This window comes from Melozone crissalis, unplaced genomic scaffold, assembly GCF_028551555.1.
Source record: "Melozone crissalis strain CALT ecotype California unplaced genomic scaffold, PUWL_Pcris_2 ptg000014l_1, whole genome shotgun sequence".
Taxonomy (NCBI): Eukaryota; Metazoa; Chordata; class Aves; order Passeriformes; family Passerellidae; genus Melozone; species Melozone crissalis.
Genome location: NW_026535792.1, coordinates 19,824,091 through 19,850,930, shown reverse-complemented (window position 1 = coordinate 19,850,930; position 26,840 = coordinate 19,824,091). Strand labels below are relative to the sequence as shown.

Below are 26,840 nucleotides of genomic sequence, written 5' to 3'. Positions count from 1 at the left end.
AAGAATAAACCGAATAACTGAATAAATACATCTAACAGTTGGAAAAAAGCCATCAGAAAATGCTTTGTATTTCACAAACAAGTTTTTAATATATATTCATTATTGAAGCCTGATTTCAAAAAAATCCCTACCTTCAGGATTTTTTAGCAGCTATACTCCAGTAAACATTTTTTTTATTTTTACCCTCATGACATTAAAACATGTCCTATCAAGTCCCAGTGAGCAGAAGAATGCTTGATCAGATGTGTGTACTTGGTAACTTCCTCATTCCAAACAAAAGACTTGGAAGAACATCTTTAAGACCTCTACTTTTTGTGACAGCAGTTTAAACATGGAACAATGCAGCTCTCCTGTTATCATTTTACTTGTTTAGCTGCACTTTTAAGTTTTCCAATGCAAATTTATGGCCCTTACTACTTAAATACAGACAGCTTTTGTCCTTCATTTGTTACACCATTCTAAAATGAAAAGTGCATTTTTTGAACTTATTTAAAGCCAGTAGACACCATGTGTCAAAAAAGCTAAATAATTAAATCCAAGTTGTTCCTCCTGTATACAATGCACAAAGTAAAATATATCTTTAAAATCTGTAGTGAATGTGGAAGAACTGGGAAAGCTGAAAAGCTCTTTCTCTGGTTATGTGCTATTAGAGGTTGTTGTCAGCCAATGCTTCACTCAAGATGCAGCTTTTATAGAAAAGTCACCAGACCAACAGAAGATACTGCTCCCCATAATCAGCCAAGTGGCTGCAGCCACATCCTTTTTTACCTCTTTTTTTTTTTGAGATTTTTCACTTGAAACATGTCCCCTGAGGTACCAAAGGGTTAAAGGTTTACAGAATGCTCCAGCCATTGGAGCCTCTTCCCCTGCCAGCTTGCTCTGAAGCTGCAAGAAACCTCAGATTTTTTTGTGTCCTCTTGTTCTTCTCCAGGCTTATTCCTACTTCGGTTGCATTTTGTTGAATTTAGTTTTCCACTTGTTCTTCACTTTTGTTTGCTTGCAGAAATTCTGCCTCAGCTTCTTTGGAGCCACACCTTCATTTCCAGCAGGCTTGGCTGGCTTGCCCTTGGCTCCCATAGCTCCTGGCCTTCCCTCGTGGGGTGTGTCCAGCTGTTCTTTCACCCCAGCCATCTACACACACAAGGGGAGAGAATTGGGAAAAAAACAACTCAGAAAACTGAAGTGGAATTACCAGAATTAATCACCTTCAATCTGCACTGAGCACAAACATACACAACTACATTCAGACAACTGCCTTCTAATTCATGTAGTTTCAAACAGACCCACAGGCACATCTGCAGGGGCACAGCTGCTCACAGGCAGCAGTGAGGAGTGACCAGCCCTGCCTCTGCCCTGCCCACCTGCCTGGATTTCCTTCTGGCAGAAAGCAAAGTGCACAAGGTAATTAGGAATGGATGCACAACAATTTTGCCCTCATGTGAAGTCAGGCTGTGGCTAAAACCAACTCACAATGCGCAAAGCTGGGCACAGCTACCACATGGCTTCTACACAAATGTCTCTCTGCTGAAGAAAAATAATGCCTGAAAATTTTATTACTTTTAAAGGGTCAAACTATCTCAAAGATAATAGAGGGAAGAGCAGGATCTTTGGGAAATGTCTAAAGCATGACAGAAATCACTTATTCACCAACACAAATTACAAAGCTGGATGGATTCCCAAAACATTTCTGACCCCCAAAGATGACAGATAAATGATATCAGCTGTCCCCCAAGGGACTGAAATAGGTTATTCCTAAACTGCTGATGTGCTTTTCCATCAAGTGAGACACTGACCTTCTGTTTCCACCCTTGCCAGGGTGCAGGTGGGAAGGTGCAGGGAACTCTCCCATGAATGATGTGGTAGGGCAAAGGGAGGCTGGGATCCAGGGGAACCCATGGCACTGAGAGAGTGGCAGGGACAGCAGGCAGATCACAGTGAGCTTTGTGCAAGTTGTAGGATGATCTCGTGCTCTTGTCAAGAGAACTCTTGTAAATTGCAACTGAGGAATCTCCTGCAGCGTGAGTCAATAAATAAGAGCCCTCCTCCAAACTAGAATGAGAGAAGTTCCAAATGAAAAATATTATTTAAGTGTTTTTTGGAGCTTTTTTATTTGATCAGAATAGTTAATATGGTCTTAATGCAAAAGCAGAACATCTTTAAATGTTTAGTCCTTTTAGATGTTTTATAAAAAAGACTGTGCACAAGAAAGCATTAATTAAACTGTATTTCTCAATACCTACCAATTAATGTGTTTATAATGTATTAATCATGTACTAATTTATCAACAATGTACAGACTGTCATCATATTCATCTAAACATGTAAGCATACACTGAAAACCATCCATGCTGGGCAAACTGTAATTCCCTAACCAGCATCTTACAAAGAGCAATGTGGACACAGACACACAGAACAGATGAGCTTTCAACACCCACAAGATTAAACAGGTTTAATCAGGAAGATGAGGTTCAACTAACTGCCCATACCAAAAAGCTTAAGTCAAAAATCATGAATCTACAGAAATTATAAAGAGCAGGAAAAGCCCTCGAATTTGAATGAAAAGGCTTCACAGTGCAAGAAGCATGCCTCACCAAAAAAGTGAAGACACTTGCAGCCTGCAAGCCTTGAAGCAGCAATGGGAAGAAGCAGGAGAAAGGCTGCAATGTTGCACAGAGAAAAGCTGCTGTAAGTCAAGGTGAGCAGAAATGAACACAGGGTTATTCCTACAGATCAAGCAGGAAGACTGCCAAAACCCAAACACCCAAACTCCATGTGTCAGCCCTGTACAGAACATTACACCTCACTCCTGGGAACTGTTTACTCAGCTCCTAAGAGTCCACTTTGCTCTCTGGAAAAACTGGTTCACAAACCTCAAGTTCTTATTCGTTTGCATAATTTATGCCAACCTTGTAGTACCAAGCACATTTTACACACTACTGCACTATGCTATGATAGACCTAATAGAACCTGTAAAATATAAATTTCTTTATGTATATGAAGAAATAAAAATTGGAGTAGACAAACATTCTACAGAAGAAAGAGGATGAGCTGGGTAATGTGGCAAACAAATACAGGGAACAAAAACTGAGAACTTACTTGGACACCTTCTTCAAAACATGATGAAGTATATTTAAGGAATTTGCAGGTCTGTGAAAGAAAAAAATAGCAAAAGTAGTAACTTGCAAGGCTTGTCAGGGTTTGAAATTCATTGCTTAAAAAAGTTAATAAAAACACTCACTTAATCAGTCCAAGTTTTTCTCTTAAAGCTGCTGAAGAAATCTTTTCTAGCATAATAAGCTTGGATGTAAAAGCATCAACATGTCCTGAAAAAAGGAATTCAATTAATACACTAAAAATAAAACCAAACAAATATAAGAGCATCATTTGCAGACCTTTTTAGAAGGATAAAAAAACTTTGCTCTTTTGGCATTGAAGAGTGAAAAGTACTTATCAATGCTGCACCGTTACAGAGAGTAAAATGTGGAGCTGCTTTAAGCACAGGCATCTGTACCCTGACTGTCTTTCCAAACCCAGAGATGCCTGACTCCAGCAAACCTTACATCCTGGGTGCTGTGTGGGATACACAGCCTTGATCTCATCACTTGCACTTTCTCAAGTTCATTTCACCCTTATCACTTTGCTTCCTCCCTGGACAGATCCCAAAAGCTGATCTTCAGCAACAGATTTACTTTTGCATTTAACATACTTGCTTTTCCATTCTGATCTATTACATGACTTTCTAGGGATGCTTTGTCTCTTGATTTTTTTCCCCCCCCTTCCTTACCTGAGGAATTGCAATTTACAAGTCAGGCCTTGATCATGGCAAGTTGTCTTTAACAACTTTGTCTTTGACACAGTGAGAAGCAACAATTCAAAGCTCTCCTCATTGCATTTTTAAAATAAAGGCTGCAAAGGACAGTTTAGTCCATATTTCACTTAATGAGCAATAAGAATCACCAGCATAGCTTGGACATGGATTTGTCTACTGTACTTTGCTTTCTGGTTCTTTCCATGCTGAGGTTTTCCCAGAAATCTATTCTATTTCAGCTTCCAGAAGGAGGATAAGGAAAAGGCAGCATAATGAAATACAGCCTGGAAATACTCTGGAATTTACTGTCTCACTACAAATCTGCTCTCTTAGGAAGTGTAAATGCTTCAATTGCACAGATAAAACTGTTAAATCAAAGCATTTCACATTCCAAGCTAGCCACCACTAAGTTTATGTGCTGTGTAAGAAGACTAAGCAATAACTCTCACTTCAACAAATTAAAAAGGATACACCAGGACAACCCATTTCTTTTAAACGTTGTACATTTGCTACTTTTCTTGGTATCAGTATTTTGTGCAAGACTAAGCAGCAAAATTTTGCATTTTACATTGCTGACTACAAAAAGAGGCTTGAAGTCATTATTAAAAATATAATAAAAAAAAAATCTGTTTGAGTTCTGTATTCCTCACCAGCCTGTCCTCAAATCAGACTTCTCTACTTCTAAACACACCCATAGCATAACTGGGAAAAATTAGTAATTACAAAATATATATGAACTACTTCCACCTAGTTTATATAACTATATCTTATATTGGAGAAGTGACTGATTGAAAATACTTGACATGTAGTAAGTTACCTAAGACTAAGTATTTTTTTCCTACTCTTTCTTCAAATAATGTTAATTTAAAGGCCAATATTATTCCATTCACGTGAAGGTAAACTGTTCTTGCAGAAAGTTTTGCTTTAGCACTCAATGCAAATAAGTGAGTAATGCTCAGGGTAAAATGCTCCTATTAATCAGCAAAGCTTATCACAAGTTTATTTACTGCTTAGACAAGTACAAGTGCCTTATTTGGGAAGCTTGTCACAGAGATTACTGCCTTTGCAGATAGAGCATTTCCTATCTGAGCAGCAAGGGGACCTAACACCCAAGCCAGGTGCTTTGCTAGCAGGAGGAAGGCAGTGCTCTTGGTTTGATGATGGTATCTCTGCTTTTTGAGAACATCCTAAACAAACCACCTCAGCTTCATTTCCCCCCCTGCAGCTGCTGCTGGAGGCCATGGTCACACATCTGATTTCTGTCTCAACCCTGAGTCACAGCAGAGCTGAGAGCCTCCCTCTGTCCCACACAACACTGCTGGACAGTTATGGGGCACAGACCAAGGTCCAAAGAACTTTTCCTCCATACTTACTTGGCAATACAAGAGATGGTTGAGACAGCAAATTAAGCTTTTTCAAGAGCCAAAAACACCTATGCAGTTTAGCACTGAAATCTGCTACACACTTAAAATTTAAAAATTAAAGGCTTAACTGTCTGATCAAGAATGCAAGTTGTAGGTACTGTGTTAGTAAGATGATAGTTTTCAAACCATGTTGCTCCATACTTCCACACTCATACTGTGAGGCAAATTCAAAAAGAGCAGTAACTTTATGTCTTTACAAAATGTTCCATTTAAAAATTCTTTTATTATAGAACAGATCTTTTCACTTAAAATAATTCAAATTGCAGCATGATTTCAGAAGCTCTCTGCCTTTCTCCTTACACTGAGCAGATCACTGCAGCAGTCTCACTATCAGGTATCAGATTAGTGACAGAGAATGAGAGATTCAGCCCATTTTAAGTTGCCCATAACACCAGGATGATATCACCCTCAGAACTGTCCCTGCAGTTTCAGGACAAAGCTCTCTGCTGCCAAGAGCCCTCTGAGTAAATCTGAGTGCAACACTGCATTTGCCACAGCTCCCTTAAGAATACACACTGAAAGGCAGAATTTCCCAACTACCTTGCAATATACCAAGGGCAGAAAACTCCCCATGTAGAATATGATAACAGCTGCCAATAAAAACTGTGGGAGATGCTCTTTCATAGAATAGATATTTACTTCCACATATTTTTTTTTACCAACTCTGTAAGAAACTACATGGCAGTACCAAGGATCTGCCCCCCAGGCCAGGAGCACCCATTTACTGTGCAGGACAGAGACAGCCCAGAGAACCCTCAGAGCCCACAGAAGGAGAACTCCTGTGTGCCCCAGGCCTTGCTTCTGCAGTGTGGCTGCAGGAGCTGACAAACCAACATGAATGGAACATCCCTGGGACTGAGAAGCACTGCTGACTTTATCCTAAGCATGGCAACAGAGATGTGCTGGAGGCCAGCCCAGGGCACTGCCAGCTCCACAGCCAGCAGGGACCTCCAGGAGACACAGGAAAGCTGTGCTGGAAGGGGAGGGCTCTGTGGCTCTTCATCTGCAACAGCACCTGCACACCCATCCTGCTGTCTCCTGCATTCCCAAGAACCTCCATAAAAAGAGGTGGTGGCTGGATGAGCTGTCTGCAAAGTCCTGTGCAAGCCATACCTCCAATTTCCTGTGTTGGGAGATTAGATAGACACTCATTCCTTCACAAACACCAGCCCTCCTCCACAGGTCACTGTTTCCTCACACTGCTTGCCACTCCAGAAATGTTAATAAAAACTTAGATAACACTTCCTGCAGGAAGCCCAAGTGCAGTGCAGCTCAGTGTGCTGGACACATCCCCAGGGTAGATACTCAGCATGCCCTCAGACAGTGCTCTGCTTGCTAGAGAAGCAAGGCCTCTGCACTGTACATTAACACACAGTTACAAACAGGGAACCCTGTACATAATTAGTAATGATTTCTTTTTAACGGAATGGAAAAACCACATCAAATACTGCTTTTAAAGTCTAAAATTAGAAATATCATTTCCATTGAATAAGAGAACAGACCAGGATGCAATTGGAAAATGCAATAGATTTCACATAGTCCTAATAATTCTATGGGAGCTTGCCTAGTTTGTAGAAACTGGAAAACAGAGAAGTTAGCATTTCTAAAATAGCATTCTGATGTGAGCCAACAACAGCAAAAGTGTAATTCTGTGCACAAGTGGAAAGGTTAGGCAACCACAGGCCACAAGTGCTGCCATAACAACCCAAAATCCAGATTTGTTTCTACAAAAACAGCAAAGCAATCCCACTGCACAACATCCCCTCACTGTACAAACAGGACTGCCCTCACTCAGCAGCATGTGCCAAGCATATTCTAAGTATCAACTAACCACTTCTTGCAAATTTTCCTCTTAAAAATCATATTAATTACAAGATAATTGGTATCAGAAAGCTCTCCATATATTAAAATGGTTGTTAAAATAATCTGGTCACATTCCTTATATCTATCATTTTAATTTTTCATAATATACACAACATATATCTCAACAGACATAAAAACTTCCCAGACTTTTTAAAATGCCATTGTACAAACATGAATACAGCATTTTCTACAGGACATTGATACTATTTATCTAAAACCAAAGCTGCAATTTCCTCATCCAGCACCCAACAGAAATTTTAGACAAAAACTTACTGAAGATAGATGTAAAAAACAAAAACAGAAAGTCAAAATAAGACAGGATATATGGAATACACCTTTAATAAATATTTATCTCTCCTGTTATTCTACAAATACTCACACATGCATGTGGCTTCAGCAAAAACTTAAGACAGGAACTTACCAACATAAAATAAGCATTTAGAATGCAGCATGCTCTGGGTCCACAGCTGACACACTTCACTTTCTGTAAGAGCTTCCACACCATAGTAGGCTTGGTACTCCAGTTTTGGCAACAGGAATATGGGAGTTGGCTGGAAAAGAGAATATAAGAGAAAAATTAGCACTCACTGTCCAAAAAAATCCACAATTTAGTACATTTTGTAGTTTATAATAATCACAGTCCTCTACCATAGCTGAAGTAACAAAGCCATTTCAGACATTTTGTTCGAAGGTTCACAATTTGTGAAATCCATAGTACAAACTTTGGAGTACAGAGACGTTATACAGAGAAAGGTGAAATTAACAGGGGGGGAAAAAAAGAAAAAAAAGGCCTGGGCAAGCTTTTACAAATAATAAAATTCTGACACTTAGTAATTGTTCCATGTGACTAAATTAATTTCAAGTTTACACTTCTGTGCTCTACTGCCCTCTGCAGCAATTTAAGAAAAAACACACAACATTTCTAATTAGCCCATTATTAGCAGAATTCTGCTATTTCTCACTCCTGTCAGAATCTCACTTGAAAGTAGAACCTAATGCTTGGAGTCTCATTTGAAACCAGAGGCAACCCTAACTAGTGAGTTAACCCTAATGAGCACTGCCAGTCCTCACTGACAACCCCCAGCCTAAATTTAAGCAGAAATTTGAAAAAAATAAACAAAATCAAGTGATTGGTTTCTGAACAATGAAGCAGTTATTCCTAGGCATTTATAAGCAGTGGATCAATAGCACAAAGATGGGATTTCTTCAAAGCAAGAGCTAAGCACAGACTCTTGGCAAGTAATCAGTGTTACAATGATGATTTCCATTTCAACACAGCACAAACACCTCACAAAACACCTGCCTGCTGTAATTCTGGCATTCTCAGGAGGGACATACACAACAAATTTTCTGAATGATTCACAGGACTCTTAAAAAAATTACAAATTACTGAGAATTATAGAATACAGTTTCCTCCTCGTGATGCTGCAAGGAGTATTTTGATTGCAGTTGCATTCAAACCATTTAATTCCATGACATAAACTATTTGCTAAGAATTGCCACAGTATTTTCAAGCAGAACAAAGAGAATTTCTTTTTGGGTTCTCTGTTGTTCATTTTATCTCCAATTTCCCTGCTTAACTGGGCACAATAGCAAGGCTGAGGCCTGCTTGAAAGAATTTATGGTCAGGAACATTCTCAAAGCCTTGGGCCAAACCCTAATTTCTCCATTCACTTTTAAGAATAGTTCACAATTACTTTTTTTTTACATAAGTATCATTACCCAGGCATATTACTGTAGTAAAAAATGGAGAATCACTTCCTCATCTCCTAATCAAGTAGCTTTAAAGAAATCACAAGTTACTCTTCCCTGTCCTGCTCTAACAAATATTTACTTACAGAGGACACACTGCAGAGTCCCATCTGTCTCAGGGAAAGCATAAATGCTGTCAAGGACTGGGAATCCCAGAAATGCCCATATTTCAGAGTTGAGCACAACTGTTTACAAAAAACAAACCAAAAATAGCTGAAAACAAACCCCTTACCTTTTGGGCTTTTTTCTTTTTCTGGTATTGTGTCAGGGAGCTGACTTTGTGCACACTGCAGCGCACCAGTAACAGCAGATCATCCAAACTGAACAGCTTGTACACAACATTGCCTTCCTCAGGTGCCTCATACTCTGAGGGGTCTTCCTCAAGCAGCTGGAGTTCACTGGGCAGCTTTGCTAGAGAAAATGAATAAAGCAGAAAATGTCAAGCTTGGACATTTTTACAATGAAGCTGATTAGCTTTGCTCCCTTGCAGTAGAGTTTTTTGTTCAGTCTTTTTTATTTTACTCTAAGATCTGTTTTGTTTCCTATGATTAAAGGGTGAAAATTACTTTGTTAGGCACAAAAAATTCTTATATTAAAAAAATTAAAATAATTACATTTGGGAAACATTTTCTCTTAAAGAATCTACTTTAAATAATGAGACATCATTCAATTTCTCACACAAACAAAGAGAACTCCAAATGTGAGACTCCATTCTGGTGCAGAAGTAGTTCAAAAGCTGCTTTTTAAGCCACACTCGCTCAGCACAAAGGAGAGAAAAAATTTATTTGCAGTGAGTGGCTCCTGAGAGCTGCCATCCATTCACCGGGCACTGAAGTAACTCAGGTCTCAGGTCTGGGTGGCAGCACAAGTCTCCCACCACATGGAGTTCAATCTGGACACCAGAACATCCAAAAGGTGCTACTGCATCTCCCAGGGCAGCTTTGAGGACATTAACAAACATCCTTTCAACCTTTAGAAACACTTCAACAAAATGTTTCAAATAAACACAGTAAACTCCAAATTGGTTTGCTGCAAATGCATCCAATTCTCTCTTTTTGTCCTGCAGATATGTGGAAATGTGTCTCCAAACTATACCTACAAATAGGGATTGCTGTAGTGCCATAACAAACACATTTTAACTTTACATTTAGAGTTTATGTGCACACACACTGTGGGAGATATTACCCAAGGAACTGGAAGTAATTTTCTGTTAGTAAAATATATAACTCAATTCTGGCTTTGTGCAAAATAGACATGCAAAGAGGTTTCTCAGCTTGTTACAGAACTTTCCAATTGTAGAATTATGCTTTCTAGTCCTACACAGTCACTTTCCAGCACGTTGGCAATACTGGTTTAACAATCTCTATTTAAAAAAAAATTATTTTAAAATCTGAATTCTATACTCCATCTTTTTAACAGAGAGAAATAAAACATCGTGCCTCAGCCTTTCAAACTGAGGGAGGAGACATGGTCCTAGTGATTATTCAGTTAATGCAATAGGAAGTGATAACAGTTTCAACTAGAACAGAATTAATTGTGTTAACCCATAGATTAAGTAATTAATTCCTACATGACCAAATGCACATCTCAGAAATACCAAACACGTTTTCCCACAGATAAGCATGGATTTGTTGGAATTAAATATCTGAGGAGAGCATCTGTCCTGACACAACCTATCTGCTTTCCTGCATAGTTACCCAACACAAAGAAGTGTTTCTAACTTCAGCTGCTCAGAGTTCAGATGTAACTTGGGCATGTGAGGAAAACCTCCAGGGCCATGGTCCCCAGGATCTTCACAACTTGTAATTCTGGGCTAAGGTCCAGGGGCAGCAGGGATTCCATACCCAGCTAATGGCCTGAAAACTTGGGAGGTGGATTGTAGTGAATCCTCATTTGCCTTGTGGGACAGAGTGCTGGGAGTTAAGCAACAGCAACTGAACCAGGAAGCTTAAAACTTAATACATACAAATTTAATTCTCCCCCATTTTTAATTGCACAATTTAATTAATTTTTATTCTACAAAAATTTAAATAATTGTACTTTTGATTGACAAGAAACTCCTTCTGCAGACTAGGCTACTCAAATATTTGAATTTCTATGCAAAAAGAACTCGTTCCACTACCAAATGATTTATCTTCTTAAAAACCTTGTGCATAACAACTTATTTCTCTACAGTAAAACAGTATTTCACATTCACCTCTGTGGACAAACAGCTCCCAGCACTCCCTTCTGTGTGCAAGACAGCAATTCCCACACAGAAAAGGTACTGTTAACTTGAGGCACATCTCTAAATAGATGTGAGATGCTCTACTGACACACTGGGTTCAATTTTCCTGCTTGCACAATGAGCACACTTACTCTTTGGCACTCCCTCAAAAAGCCACGTCCAGGTATTCCTAGAGGAGCTGGTGGCACTGGAGGCTGGGGCTGGCACAGCCTCTGTGCTGGAGGTCACCAGGGCCTTTGGAGACTGAGGCAGCTGGGCTGGCACAGCATTAGAACTATCCCAGCTCACCACTGGCTCAGGAGCTTTTGGGGAAGGGGACTTGAGGAGTTCAGTTTGCATTTTCAAAATTTGCCCGACAGGATCCAGTTCTTTGGATAACTTCCTTGGAGGTTTCTTGGAGGCTCTTTTGCCCTGATCTGTGGTATGTGAGCAGTCAGTGATGCTTGCTGGACTCTGGGCAGGACAAGGAGATGTGGCAGTCTCTGCTGAGGCAGAGGAAGCAGCTGGTGGCACAGCTGGCCTGCATGGAGCAGTGGTGTCACACTCTGTGTCAATCACCAAGCGCTCCTCATCCGTGTCACTGCTGCAGACAGAAGTGTAGGGATCTTTCTGTGCACCACCAGGCTCTTGCTCAGAACTCACTGCAACAGGCAGAGGATTTAATTTTGTTTCATTGTCCAATACTTCCTTGGCCATGACATGCTGTGCTTTGCCCAGCCCTACCTCCACTGACTGAGAGCTTTTACAAGGAGAATGCTCTTGAGGGCTGCAGCCTGGAACTCCATCCGATGATGGAAGCTGCACGCTGGCACGTGCTGAATGCTCTTGCTCAGAAAGGGTGGCTTTCTCCTCTTCACCTCCTCTGCTTATGGCAGATGAATTCTTCCCCCCCACTTTTAGGCCATGAGACAGAGTTTTAGCAGTGTTACTAGCTGTAGGAAAGGCAGTTTCCATTTTACAAGTTCTTGAGAGCTTGGTTGTTGCTCCAAAAGTTTCAAGCTCTGTAAGATCATCATCGAAATCCATCCCTGAGTCATCTGGAGGAGGAACTGTCCTGCACTGGTAGGTGTCAGGACACACCTTACCACAGGGATGAGAAAGTCATAAAATTAAAACATGCCAAAACAATTAAACAAAACAAGAAATGAGACATTGCTGGACTGAAAACAAAAAAAAATGTTCTACCATCCATATTTCACTGTCAGGAAAGAGGATCAACAATTGAAAAACAATTGTTCTTGTTTACCACTGAATATCTTGGGTCCTATTTAAGGGACCCAAGTTTAAAGGCCTTTCTAAAGAGTAAAAGTTCACAAAACTTCTTCCCTGAAGCAAACTGATCAAAAGACATTTTAATGAAGTAAATATTAAGGCTGAGATGCCCATGTGGAAGCACTTAAAAGAACTACACAGGGTCTGTAACTCAACAACAGAAAAACCACCAACAGAAAACCTTAATTTCCCTTTATCACAGGAAAAGCAACTCAGGAATTCTAACAGGGTATTGGTTTTGCTTATTTTTAAGAATATGTGAATCTACATACATCCCAGTGAAGCAGGCTGTCCTCAGCTGGTTGGTCCATTGACACATCAGAAATTGGAACATAAGATGTTTTAGTTGCTAGGAAATCCATTGGAATTTCATGGAACATTTGATTCCTCTCTCGTACTGTCATTTCTTTTCTCAGCAGAGGTGGATCAACATAAACCACTTTAGCTGGTTTGCTACCTTCCCCAGAATGAAAAGAGTACATATTAAATGAAAGGAAGAAAGACTGTGCTATAATTTAAATAATAAATCTTTCAACTTCCAATTACAGTCAAATCCACTGCACATAACACCAGAAGAAATGAAAAATGATCCTTTCATTCATTAACAACTGAAGATAAAAGTATGTCCAGATATGGAGTGAATTATTGTGATCCTGCAGCAGCAATACTCACCACATTAACAGCTGAACATATTTCAAATGCAGTTCTAAGTAGAGAATTTGTAAAATAAGAACTGAGGATTCATCATTTCCTATACAGCATCATCTCATCAAATGTATTCTGCTTTCCAAAAAGACCTTTTCTTCTTCCTTGTTTGAAAGTCAATTCTTCTTCTAAGTCTCATTGCCAGTGATAGCTGCAGTTTATTTCTCTCTAATCAGTTAACTCTGTCCAGGCTCTGCTGCCCCACTCCTTTGTTTGACCTAAACACACTTTTACAGCTGAATCCCCCAAAAACAAAAGCAGTGCCCTGCCCATCCCAGCAGAGAAAGCCAAGGCACAAGGTGAACACAGTCCCCAGAGTCTCCCTGGTTTGTGAACAAAAGGAAATTAAAGCAAGGGGTTGGTTACAGTGAAAAGTGGAAAAGGAAGGCACAGGGAACCCTTCAAGAACCTCTATGTATTCCTATCACCATCTGAATGCCCTTCAGGAGGTAATTCTGGATTCAAAAATTAGGTTTTAAAACTGTAATGCTGCTACAAAAGGAGTCAGGCTTTATCTTTCCTGATAAAGTCATTTAATTTACATGGGAAAATGAAAATTTGTAAATGCTGCAGGTGTTTGATAACTTATTTACTGTCTACAAGTCTGCTATAGAAACTTGTGCTAGAAGCACAGAAGGACATTCCAACACAACAAACATTATAAATACTTGAATGAACCATACTGTGTTAAAAAAAAGTGTAAGGGAGGAAATGTATATTCAGATTACTGAAGTAATCTTGACAAGTAAAGTAGTCAGGTGAGTTCATCAGCTTATTAAAACATTTTCTGCTGCAATTGAAAAAATTATCTTCATGGACATTCATTCCTTATTTACTGTTCTGTGATGTAATTAGATCCTTTTAATTCCAGAAAAGGTTTGCTCTTTACTTTTTCATAAAATTTCATAATTTCTTTGTTTCTTTATTTTACTGAAATCAGTTCACTTGATAATTTGAACAGGTTCATGCAGTTGTTTTATTTCCAAGAACAACAAATTGGTTCTAACTGGTTTTTTGTTTTGGCTTTTTCCCCCAGGTGGAAAAGAGCTGAATGTCCAAATTCAACATTTACTAACTGTAGAGGCTGTTCCTATTCCCAGCAACAAGATGGAAAAGGTACAGGAAACAACACCCAGTGACCCTGGATCAGCTTTCCAGCTTCTCTGGACAACCCTCCCCACAGTTTTAATAACAGAAACATCCCATACCTGCAACAGGGATCATTTTAACACAAACTGGAATTTCCCACTGCTCCTTGTAGTTCAGTCCATGGTTATTCAGTAGAGTAAATAATGATTGATTACTTAAAACAACTTGGGGACAATATTTCAAAGCAAGTTTTTCTGCATTTGAATCTGAACTAATATCCTAAAGAGAGAAAGAAGTTATTTCTTCCAAAGTTCTTCTTTTAAGAATACACATAAATTTAAATTTACAAGAAAAACTCCAAACTCCACCAAAAATGGATACATACAACCCCTACCCCCCAAAAGGTCCAAAGACTACCACAGTGCCAGGCTTCAAAGGAAATGAAAGGAAAAAAAAATTTCCCTGAAGGTTTTTAGCTCAATCTAATGCATTCACTTTGCAGCATAAGAAAATACATCTTTTTAACTTGTATTTTCAGGTAATTTCAATACATTTGGATTACTAGGTTGTACAGGAATTTAGATAATCATGAAATACAGGAGCATGCTGAAGTTAAAAAAATCCCCCAAACCAGATTAACTCCCAAATAAACACTACAGAGCTTCTTAGGAGTTAACCAACAGCACAATAAAGACAGCTAATACTGAAGTATGGTTAAAACTGCACAGCTGTTTCAATACCAATTAGATAGAAAGAACCTTAAAACAAATATAAACTCATCAAGAACACAAATTCAGAACTGAAATAATAAAATGGTTAAATTTTACAAGTGCATATTTCCATGAAGGAAGGAGGCTGGGAATGCTCACGAGGCAGAAGAACAATCAGGGACTATGAAGACAATGGGAGCCCAGGAGCACTGAGGACATGAGAGAAGCAAGAAAAACCCAGCTATGTTCTTGTGTTCTTTTTGCTGCCACCTCAGCCACCATCAGAAGGGCTCTGTTTAACAGCTTGGAGGCTTATACCATTCTCCTGCACCACCTCTGCTCCTTTTTTCAGCAAGTGTCTCTGAAATTACAGTGCTGCTGGTGAAAGCTTGGTTTTTAATATGTGAAGAAACTCCTTAAAATAGCTGAGGAAAAGTTATGTGGAATAAACAGTCAGACCCCTCAGTTCTACAGCATGAAAACTCCCTGATTTTCCCAGTAGAGCACAAACAGAAATATCAGCTATTTAATGGCCCAATGCAGTCTAAAAACTGTTCAACACATAAAAAGATCAGATTGCACTTGTGTACAAAAGATGCCTTAAAAATAACAACAAAAGGGTTACTTACATTATGCATCACATGAGCCTTTTTTTCTGGGGTTATCATAGATGTAACAGTGCCATAGTCTGTGGGCAGCTGAACAGGCATGGAAGGGAAATCTGTTTTAGCACGTCTTGCTGTACCCTGGGGAAATCAAGCAGCATCAAAAACAGCTTTCACAGCAATCATGCTCACCCAACACTGCATTTCTGATGAAGAAAAATATTAGAAATTTACACAGGTCCAGTATAAAATAAGAGAAAACACACTATTAATGTAATCTTTTTATGGCAAACATCCGGTGAAAGGGCTTAACAGACTTACTACCAAAATAATTTCATTAACGTTTTAATGAATGATTTAAATTATAAAGTATAACCCCTAACTAAAAAACTCGGTAATAGTTGCAAAATCCCCTAATCCTTGCTTAACACAACTCTGATGGAATTCTACTCACTGAAAACCCCCCACAAACCCAATCTGAGTACATAAGGTATTACCATTGCAAGAAGATTTTTTTCCAGCCTAAGGGTCAGCTGTGTATGAAACTTTCCTCCCATGATACTCATCATCTCCTGCAGGGTGTAAACCTCTGGATACTTCTGCACATGTCCAATGCGTGCACGCAGCAATTCCTAACACAAAAAAGATTAATCATGTATGCATTTGTATCTTTCATAAGAATGGGGGATTTTGGGAGGATTTTTTAATTTTGCAAAGTGTTTTCTATAATTTCAAAGTGCATTAAAAAACTTACAGGTACCAATTCAGATCTATAATACTCTCACAATCACTGCAATATATTCCAGATTCTCCTCAGCCCTTCATAAGCAAGGCTGACAATGTAAGCACACAACTCAGGCCAATAATTAAAAATGTGCAGTTTAGTACAGTCTGAAATGTGCTAAATAGGTAATTTTCTTTTTAGTTATTTATCTTGGTTTTTAGAGGAAGGAATATTTTTTTGTGTTACCACCCAGCTTACACTAAGCCTAGGCAAAAGTCACAAAGGTAAAGGCACAGGATGATTCCATTTGTGTTGAAACTCAATGTCTTATCAACTCTACATAATTTTTACAAAATCTGAATTAGTTATTTAGGATATTTAGATTTTATCTAGTTAGTAGAAAGAGTGCTTTCTGCAAGTTGGTTAAAAGAAAACATAGGCCTCTACTTCATTTTTAAGTCAGGGTATCAACAATAAATAGGACTTGAAGTCTGGAGACACATTTTGTGGCCAGATGACAAGATACAAAATTGCAAAGCCAATCCAAATATTCAGGGTGCAAAGAAAAAAAAGCCAAGTCTTTGTCTTCACATGTGCCCAAACTCTGTGTTAAGCCAGTAATGGGAATGTTTAATGAACTTTTTTCAAAAACGTGCTAAAAACCCAAGAACGATGCGTGAAGTTGCATTCATGTTTGATCTTAGAATCATCAAAGTGGATATTTAACACAGCATGAACTAGCAGAGGGTTATGATTAAAACCTCAGTAACTTCCAATTACAGTCACTTTATAACATGCTACCAAGCTTTGCTGTGGAGGTAAGCTTCACATTCTGCCCAGCAGTGTATATCTATATACCTATACCTATATCTACACCTAGGAGCCATTTCTTAATGGAAATGCACACTTAGAATGCAGCTTCTCTTTTTCTGAATAGAATGAAGCAATTGATTTATTTGATGAATAAGTATGTTTGCAGTGATTTCTTCTAGGACATCTGTTGGTTCCAATGAAGCCCAGCCCCAGCCCCCTGTGCAGAGTGGGCAATGGCCACTTCTCCATCTCATCCCAACAGAAACCAGCAGGGCAGGCAGCAGCACCACCATGAGCACTGCTGCCCGTCCTCATCATGATCCCAAGATGGTTTTTAAGAAGGGCTGGAATGAAGCATGGCATTGGTAATTACCTCAGTATAACGTAGGGCATCTTCAGAGATGGCATCATAATCCCGGGCACAGCTCTTTGCAGCATTTTGGGCAAATTTCATAAATTCTGCAATTTCATTGCTTACTACTTCTTTCATTTGCTGGGGGAAGGAAAAAACTATTTATAGAAAAAATAGAAGCCTCTATACTAGACATGTAAGCAACAAAATTTCCAGAGAGACAGTACAGGTAATGATATGAGGGAAGGAAAAATTCCACTTGCTACTCAATTTGAAAAGTGTTCAGTTTCACTTCAGTAAAAAAAAATTTTTGCAAGGCCCATTTCCTTTAAAAAAAAATCCCAAACCAGCAACACACCATCCCCAACAAACAGCAAGTTTCCTTTGATACAGAGGTAGAAATAGAGAGGTTATATGACATGGTTGTTGAAGTTTACACCACAAAGTCACAAAGAGTTCTGATTTCACGAGAAATTGTAAGTAACAACAACACAGTAGATACTGATGTGTCTGGAAACAATATTCCCACTGTTACAGCATTAAATAAAGCAGCATCAATAAGGAAGCATGGGAAAGCAAATGCAACGGCTGAAAACAATTTGCTGATTAATTACATTTTACAGGACTCAACTAAAATGATGCTCCCAGCCAACACAAAGGTGGCCCATTCACACACATGGCTGAGCTCAGCAGCAGGGGGAACACAGAGGGCAGGGCAGCACACAGAGCCCTCCCTGGCCATGAGCACGGCTCACAAAGATCACAGCAAGGGGTACCCACAGCCTCACCCTAAGGCTGCTACAGCCACTATGAAATGCTAAAATCACAGCAAGGACAACTCTTAACTTCCTCCTCAGAAAAAAAGGGGTTTTTTGGGAACTGGAGGGTGTTTGATCAGTTGTCTAAGATCTACACTTATCCTCACTTAAAAAAAAATCCCAACGAAACAAAAAAAGCCCCAAAACCCCAATTTCAATGAAATTACCAAATACATTTGCAATATCCATTAAAAAGCTTATCCTAAGTACTTCAAACCTTTATTACCTTTCATGATACCATGAATTTTATGACAAATTGAACTCAAATCAAGTTTTCCCCCTTTCTTATATTCTTTGTAAGAAAAAAAAATTGTAGGACTCCCCTTGTGATGGTCATATGTTCATATCTTACCATATATGTGAAAAATTCCCTTTGACTTGCTTCATTAACTTGGAAATGGTTTCTTTTTTCTGAGAACTTAGTCATCAGGTACAAGTATGTCTTCTGCTCCTTTTCAGTCAAACAAGAGGTAAATGGATAGGGGAGTCTGGGCTCTGGGAGAGGATGCTCATCAGCTGGGCCTTTAGCCTCCCCCTCAAGTGACTCTGCAGCCTGCATGCCACCAGCCTGTCTGTTTTCTGAAGAGTTTGCCAATGCCTCTGCATTTTTCTTTGCCTTTCTGAAAGAAAAGTAATAAATAAACCAATTGACAGCTTTCACACAGATACTAATATCAGTCAGAAACAACGCAGGCAGCTGTGCAAGCCTGAGCTGCTGTGACAGACACTGCCATTCCAACTCCTATCTGTGCCAGGGGACTGTTCTTACTCTAAAACTTCACCTGTACAGTCAGGCTCACCCTCAGTGCCAGCAGCAGCTCTGCAACTGGTTTAAAAACAAATAAAGAAAAAAGGTGGGGGGTTTCTGTTATCATCTCATTGCAGGGCTCCATGCTGTTGTCTCCTTATCACAAAAGTTCCAAACCTTCTTGGTGTTTCTCGTGGGCAGCTCCTCAGAGCACTGACTCTCTCCCCTTCACAAAGGAGCCAGCTGACTCCAGTTCCCTTCCCACTCTTTTATAGCATCTTCTTCTCATTGGTTCAGCTGTGGCCTGTTAAAGTCAGGCCTGTTCCTAAGCTTTGATAACTGGCCCACCTGCAACTCCTTAGGGGTAAGATTATTTCTACACTACCTTTATTTTCTTATATTCTATCCCCCTACAATTTTCTTTAAAAAAAAAAAAAGGCAAAATGGTGTTAACAAGCTAAATATGAAACACAATATTTGCTCTGGAAACACACACTATTAATGAAAGGATAAAGAATCTCCACATTTCATCACTCACTGGTGGCCACTGTTCAGAAACTGCACTCAGAAAGGGCAGACTGTCAGTCAGTTCTGACAGTAAAGGAGAAAGATTTAACTAGAAGAAGCCTTTCCCTCATTGCAGAAGAAGGAAATCAAAATTACTTCATTGTAACAACAGAAATTCCAGATTTCAATGAAGAAATTCTTACAGAGTACACAAATCAAGCATTTAATTGTCCACTCTAAACAATGCTGGAATCAGTCACCAAAAATGACTGATAGGGCAAGGGGCATGGCTGTTTCAACAACAATAAGGAAGTAACATAAAGCTTGTTCTTAAAGCAGCTCCAGTAAACAAAGGCCAACCAGCCTAGCCATGAGCTATTTAAAATAATTGTACTTAAGAGAGGAAAATATTTAAGGCTAAGAAAATGAACATTAACCGCTGATCTTGGAAAAAGCATATTTTTAAGCTACTACTTCAGCAGTAGAAAACATCTCCAGTGTCATTCAAACCCAGCAGTATCACATCCACAGCTCTTAATAACACTTCACAGCTGTCTCCCTAAATACCAGAATGTGTCCATCCTTGTGGCACAAACTGGCAAATTTAATTAAGCTGGAGCAGCAACAAGATGCTGACTCAGATATGCCAGTGTAAGAACATCAAGAAATTCCAGCAGCTGAAATTGGCTCTATTCAGCACCCAATGAAATGGCAGCACATCAAGATCATTTCCCTATGCACTGCTGTCACAGTCTTCATTGGGGTGCAAACCAAAATAATCTGACAGAGCTTTTCTGGCCACATTTACAGCATTATACTCTATTTGAGCTGACAGCTTAAATTTTTCCCCTTCATTTTATCAGCAACTCACTTCCACTGCTTCTGCACCAAGAGAAAATCCACTTTTGTAAATATCTATGAGAAACTCCCCAAAATTAGCAAATTTCCTCCAGCTTTTACTTCCACACTTGCTTCAACAGGTGTAATTTCTCTTCCTCTTGACTCTGGTGACACAACCCAGCTCCATCCATTTCTGATTTTCACCAGGTGCAACCTCTCTGGCTTCTTCTGGCTGTAAAGCCACCCAAACCACACAGAGCTGGCCCCAACTCCCACTCCTGAGTGCCCACCCCAGAAACTCCTCTAAGGAAGAATCCCATCCCACAGCAGTACCAGATGTACCAGTTACAAGCTGTGAGGCTGTGCTTGCACCTTGCCAGTTCAAGGGAAGTTGCTCCAATAGGGATGAACCAGAACAGCTTCTCCAGCTAAAGATGTGGGGTGAAGCCTTGGGATGCAACAGGCAGCCTCCTCTAATTGTCAGTTCATAAAAACACAGCAATTCCCCTCTGGAAAAAACTATTTCCCCACATGCTGAACTCCCCACTTCCAAGGTTTCCCACCCACATTCCTCCCAGTGAAGGTTCATGCACCAGGCACATTCACCTCCCTTATCAGCTCAATAAGTTCTGAAACCAAGAGTCTAAATACAGTCCCCTCCAAATGCTGAGATGCAGCAGCAGGAGCCACACTTCTCACTATGTGAAATCAATGTTATTCTGCTTCCTCTACCTAAGAAAATATGAAAATGACACTGAAAGTGCAAAAACAACACTACTTGTACCACCTGTGTTCACACAGCTTCATTTCCCAGAGCAAAGCACTCAAGCTGGACTCCTCCTGCTTTCTGAATGTTCACAATACACAAAGCACAGGCCAGCAGCACTAACAAACTCTTGTGTGCCAAACAACAGGCAGCTTTCCCCAAAACAGTATGGGCATGTATTCATGGCATGGTAACAAAGAGCACAAAATGATAAAATTATATACCTGTGTGATAAATGCCAGAGTTCAGAGAGGCTCAGGGACAAGGAATGTTTCTCATAAAGTTCATGGGAGAAAAATACTTCTTGGCCATTTTTTGGTGGAATATCCCTAATAAAAGAAAATTTAAAAATAAATATATAGCAAAACAACCAAAGATTAAAGGCCACCTCTGCTCCTGAGAAACAAAACCAAGAATTATTTTATATGAAAAAAAGAGAGGCCGCCTACACAGTGGTTCCAGATTTCCTTTTTATGCAAGTTACATTTATACTAATGCCTTATATTTTTTGATAGTAAAATATATATTCTGCACCGTACAAAATAATTTCATTAATATAAACCATCAATTCTAGACATGGTGAAATTCTGATGAGAGTTTCACACTTTCACAGGTTCATGAATCAAAAACAAACTCTGGGTTGAAATCGCTGGAACGTTTGAGAAAAATACACCAGTTTTAGGATTTCAGAAAAGATTTGTTCTTGTCTTCTACGCTGGTATGATATTCTATATTGCCTTTTTATGTTTTCGAATGAAGTCGTTCAAAAGAACGGGGTTTATACAATCCCAACCTCCCGAACTACTGTGTAAGGTACGAGCAAAGACTTTATTTACGTTTTACCTCACAAAGTAAAATTCCAACAAATTTCGCCTCTCTAGGGTTAAAGAGCCAAATGACGTATTTGCAGAGCTTTTCGTATTAGAAACACCACCAAGGTCCCCGCCCCGAATCCCCGCCGGGATTTACGGGACCTCGCAGCCCCTGAGGGGGAGCCCGGCCGGGCTCAGCCCGCTCCCACCGCGGGAGCGACGGGAAATGGCGCCCGCCCCCTCGGGGCGGCGTCCGGCGGGGCGGGAACCGAGCCCGCCCCGCTCGCCCCGGGCCGCAGTGCGTTCCGCTGCCGGCGGGGCAGCGCGGAGCTGCGTCCGTCGCCCACGCCTCAGGCGCACCCGGCCAGGCAGCTCAAGGAGAGGGAGACGCGCTCACCATGTCAGCGGCAGCCCCGCGGCCGCCATCTTGGCTAAGCCTTCAGGGTGGCAACTTCGCGCCTCAGGCCACTGGCCAATCAGCGCCCGGCGCATGCGTCAGGTGGTCTGAGTTAGCCAATAGGGAAACGGGCTCGAGCAGCCCCTCAGAGTGTGGCCGCCATTTTGTGGCAGGCGGGGCGAGTGGTGGCGCGCAGCCGAATTGTGCTGGGAGATTTGCTCCGTGATCGTAGGCGGAGCCTAGGCAGGAGGTGGATGTCTCGGGCGGCGCATCCCGCCCCTCCCCGGCTCTTTCAGAGGTGGGGCCCTGGCTAGAGGGTGGGTGTCCTGGGTGGCTCCTCCCGCTCCGGGTGTGCAGAGGTGGGAGGAGGGCTGCTTGTCACTGCGCCTTTGGAGGCGCGTGAGGGCGGAGGTGCCCATGGAGGAGGCTGCGTTCAGCAGCTTCCCTCCTCTCAGGCGTTCAGTTTTCCTGGCTCATTTCTTGTGAGCAGAGCCGCGAAATCTTTTTTAACTGATGGGCCGGCTTCCCAGTGTGGTAAAATGTGGAATTTGGGTATTCTCACAACCCGTAGGTCTGGGAGATGGAAACTGATTTGCCTGTGGTACAAGAAGTGATGCCCTAAAGATGGGGAAATGATGAGGGCAGACTGTGTGCCTGGTGTCCTGTGATTAAAATGGGGCACTATTACACAAATACAGGAAAACCCAGAGATGATTCAGAATTATTTCCAAACCCACCAAACAAGGGAGTCTTCAGCTTGCTTGCAGATCAGTTTTAAGGATAGTGATTTTAATTCTGCCCTCTTGATTTGTTTATCTTAGAGAAGCAGAAAGGTTTCCTGTCCCACTGGATAGACCCACCCAGAGCCGAGCCATGGAATTACCCCCTTGTAAGGAGTGATCTTAGCTCCCAACCCAGGTATGGTAACAGTTCTGTAGCTGAATTATGAGAACGCTTATCTTGGTGAATGTGGCAGCTTAAATCCTACTTAGGCTGCCTCTCTCTAAAACCTACAGTATCTGATTGTTTTGTTGTTTTATCTTTGTACTTCCATGACACAAACATGAACATCAGGAAACAGGTTCCCACTATGAGGGTGATGAAACAGTAGCACAGGTTGCCCAGGGAAGTTTTGGAGTCACCTTGGAAATACTCAAAAGCTAGGCATGGTCCTGGGCAGCCAGCTCAAGGAGAGCCTGCTTGGGGCCTCTGCAGTCCCTGTCACCCTCAGCAGTTCTGTGGTCCTGTGAAATAATCAGAGGTCAAACCCACTACCTCCTAATGCACTTTAGCTTTCCCCATGGGCAGGCACAGGAGGGAGTTCTGTTTGTCTCACTTCAGAAAAACTCCTGTGTTTTAGATAGAACTATACAGTTCTTTAAAAAGCTGTTCCCTAACCTCTGTGTTGGTGTTAGGAACTGTCCTGTGACTGGGAAGACTGGGCAGGATCATGGCCTGAGGATAAGAAAATGAAGTCTGTGTTTTCAGTGTCCTGACTGCTGTAGAACACATGGCACTGCTTAGTGCTACCGTTCTGGCAGTTATCACTTACACTCCTTTTTTTGTGGAGTTATCTGTAGGTGAAGGCTGCTTCCAGATACAGTGCTTCAAAGATGAATGCTAGAATCTATTTCTGGATCATGGTCAGACATATAAATACTGAGCTGTAAAAGCCCTGTCAAGACTGAGACATTTCTGAGTAGGTGCAGAAGGAGAATTTCACATGCCTGAAGTCTTAAGACCAAGCATGCTGCTGACACATTCAGGTATTCCCAAAGTTAGCACAGCAGAGGGGAGTGGCAACTTTGACTTTTGATGCCTAAATTGTATTAAAACTTCAATTTTGATACCCAAATCCTCATTTGTCTGACCTAAAGTCTGACCTAAAGCAGTATTTCTGCTGGGAGTGCTCACTGGGAGGGTTTTGTGCCAAGTATCTTGTATTTTGCACTTGAGGTAGTGACGTGTGATTTCAAACAAGAGACCTTCACACAGAGGGGAGCCACATTCACCCACATTGATTCTGAAAAGGTTTGGAGCTCTCGTTGGCCAAAAGGGGAGCTGGAAGGGTGTTTGGGGGCCATCTTGTTCCCTGCTGCTGACAAAGCATGCTAAACGTGCTCCAACATCCGTGTGGTCTAACTTTGTATCAGTGCATTCCTTAAGGCATGAACCTAATGAACTGTAATTCAGAAAACCAAGGAAGATGAGACTGACAAAAAAATCAAGACAGGTTTTTCCATTAGAAGCTGAAGTTTTATTACAGGATAAGAGTACATAAAGCACATCTAAAATCGATGTGTTCAATGCACTTAATAAAGGTAATGTAATATTAAAGGTACGGTTTCTAAGTACAATATAACAACATTCATATTAGAATGAAAATTGGAGTATTTAAAAGACAACATTAAATCTCTTATTTTTACAGTCATATTTACAAAATGAATCAAAATACTTTTTCCGGGACCGAGTAAAATAACAAACTGGAATATAAGCAGGCTATCATAAGAGTGAGTTGGAAAGGTCTATGGAAGGGACAGGTGAAGTGACTGGGTAAAGATCATTAGCAAAGGTTTAGTACAATACCACATCCTCTTGATGGCTTACGTTTGATTGTGGCTAGAAAAGGAATTTGTACATACTGTACACATAACAGACAGCACATATTTACATGTACAGTATCATTGCATTAAACTTGTGTGTATTTACAGAAATTTGAGCATATCACTCAACGAGGTTTTTAAGTCTGTGTGCTTCATCTTCAATCTGATGTATATTTGTAATCAGCATTTATTCTGTTGTTGGTATGTTGAACATTTAGTAAAGAGGGAGGATAAATGTTAACCAAATGGTTTTGCATAAATATATCAAACGATTAAAACAACAGGGAGAATGTGTTCCTGGCATTACCTATAGGTTGGTACGTACAAATTTAAGAGTGAGTCCTTCTCTCTTTGAAAATATCAAAAGGTGACTTAAATCAAAAAGGGAAAACAAAATTGTCATGGCTTATATTTAAATAAGATTGTAGCTTCAAGAGGTTTTTATAATTGTCCTGATAGTGTTTGCAGTTAAACATTCCACTTATGAAAATATACCCATGGTGCAGTAAAGTTTGTTTTTGTTTTTAGGTCAACAGTATGTTTGCTGTTTAAAAAAAATTATTTATATATATATATTCCTTGGATTGAGGGTATAAAAGCAGTGCATGGAAGCCAAGAACCATGGCTTTAAAATTCACTACCTTCTATTATCAAAAAGTGCAGTAAACAGAAACATTGTTATTAATAAATTGCTCAAAAATCTTTGCTAAAGATCTTATAAATTCAGTAATATTACAGAAAAATTCTAATAAATATTTAAAAGGTTAATTACCTCCTTAGTTAGATATTTGATATCCATCAGTTTTTAAGAATGAACATGAAAACAATATCTAGAATAAAAGGAACAGGGGACAGGAATATTTTGAAGGGTACATGACTACGTAAATTAAGGTATACATGGAAAAATAAAAACAAAACCCCCATACCTGACAAAACGTTGCAAATTCCACTTGTTAATTAACTTTAGTTGCTACTGGCTGTCCTTGGATATGTATGCATGGTGTGTAAAGCATATCCAGGGACTGAACTCAGCCATCCATCAGGGCAGGTTTACAGAACATTCCTATTTACAGTAACTGGAGTTAAGTGTGTGGGCATGGCCCGGTGACATCCGCAGTCTGAGTGTACAGATCCTATTTAAAGTCAGCAGGGAGGAAGGCACCCAGCAGAGTAACATCTATACATTTCCAATGCAACAACAGGATAGAACTCTCCAACAAGCCAAATAACTACCTCCCTTTCAGACAGACAGCATATTGCAATTATTTTATACTGGCAGATTAGATGTTTTTCTTATTTTGAATACAATACAGGCAGACTCTTTTAGTAACCAAAAGGATAACAAGCTGGACAGAACAATTGTAATAACATTAATAATTAATAATGTTAATAATGTAGAAAAAAATTCTACATTTGATATCAAGTATCTGTACCGGTGAAGTAATTTTCTCCTTATTAAATATACTATAGAATAATTTATATAATGACACTATGCATTTAAAGAGAAAACCATGTCCCAAATCTTGTACTCTGATACAGGTACTTGTTGGGCATATGTTGGTGTATATATATATATACACAAATATATATATTTATATATAGTTATACTCAGTGAAATTAACAAGACCCAAAGGTGGTATTGTCTAGGAATAAAAGGGGTTTGTTTGTTTTTGTTCACAAAAGTAACTTATCTAGCACCACACATCAGAAAAACACAAAAATAGCACACTCTAGTTCTAAACAGCTATGTCTAAAATAGATTATATAGTAAAACAGATATTATACAGCATAATGTGGTATTTGATAAACAGATAAATATTTGCACTGTGTAGGCTGTTTATAGTATAACTTTATCTATACAGAATGAAAGCAAAAAGTTAACTGTATAGAGGTGAGCAGAACAACATTAAATATTATGACTCCAAAGCAGAGACAAAGTTAGAGTTGAAAGAATAGAGCAAGATAAAATGTTTACAGGCCATTACAAGTCCTTAAATTAGTAGTAA

At 40.0% G+C, this 26,840-nt stretch overlaps 1 protein-coding gene across 1 annotated transcript; it reads right to left on the bottom strand.

Annotated features, from left to right (window-relative positions):
- ICE2 (interactor of little elongation complex ELL subunit 2) lies at nt 1-22,280 on the bottom strand. Its single transcript, XM_054272784.1, has 15 exons — nt 22,232-22,280; nt 21,247-21,351; nt 18,514-18,781; nt 17,365-17,484; nt 15,952-16,086; nt 15,479-15,595; nt 14,259-14,418; nt 12,618-12,802; nt 11,205-12,153; nt 9,079-9,257; nt 7,516-7,645; nt 3,238-3,322; nt 3,096-3,146; nt 1,794-2,049; nt 1-1,131 (listed from the first exon to the last, which is right to left on the bottom strand). The coding sequence occupies exons 1-15, from the start codon at nt 22,258-22,260 to the stop codon at nt 940-942; spliced, it is 2,961 nt and encodes a 986-aa protein (XP_054128759.1). The 5' UTR covers nt 22,261-22,280; the 3' UTR covers nt 1-939.
- Between the last annotated feature and the right edge of the window lie 4,560 nt (nt 22,281-26,840).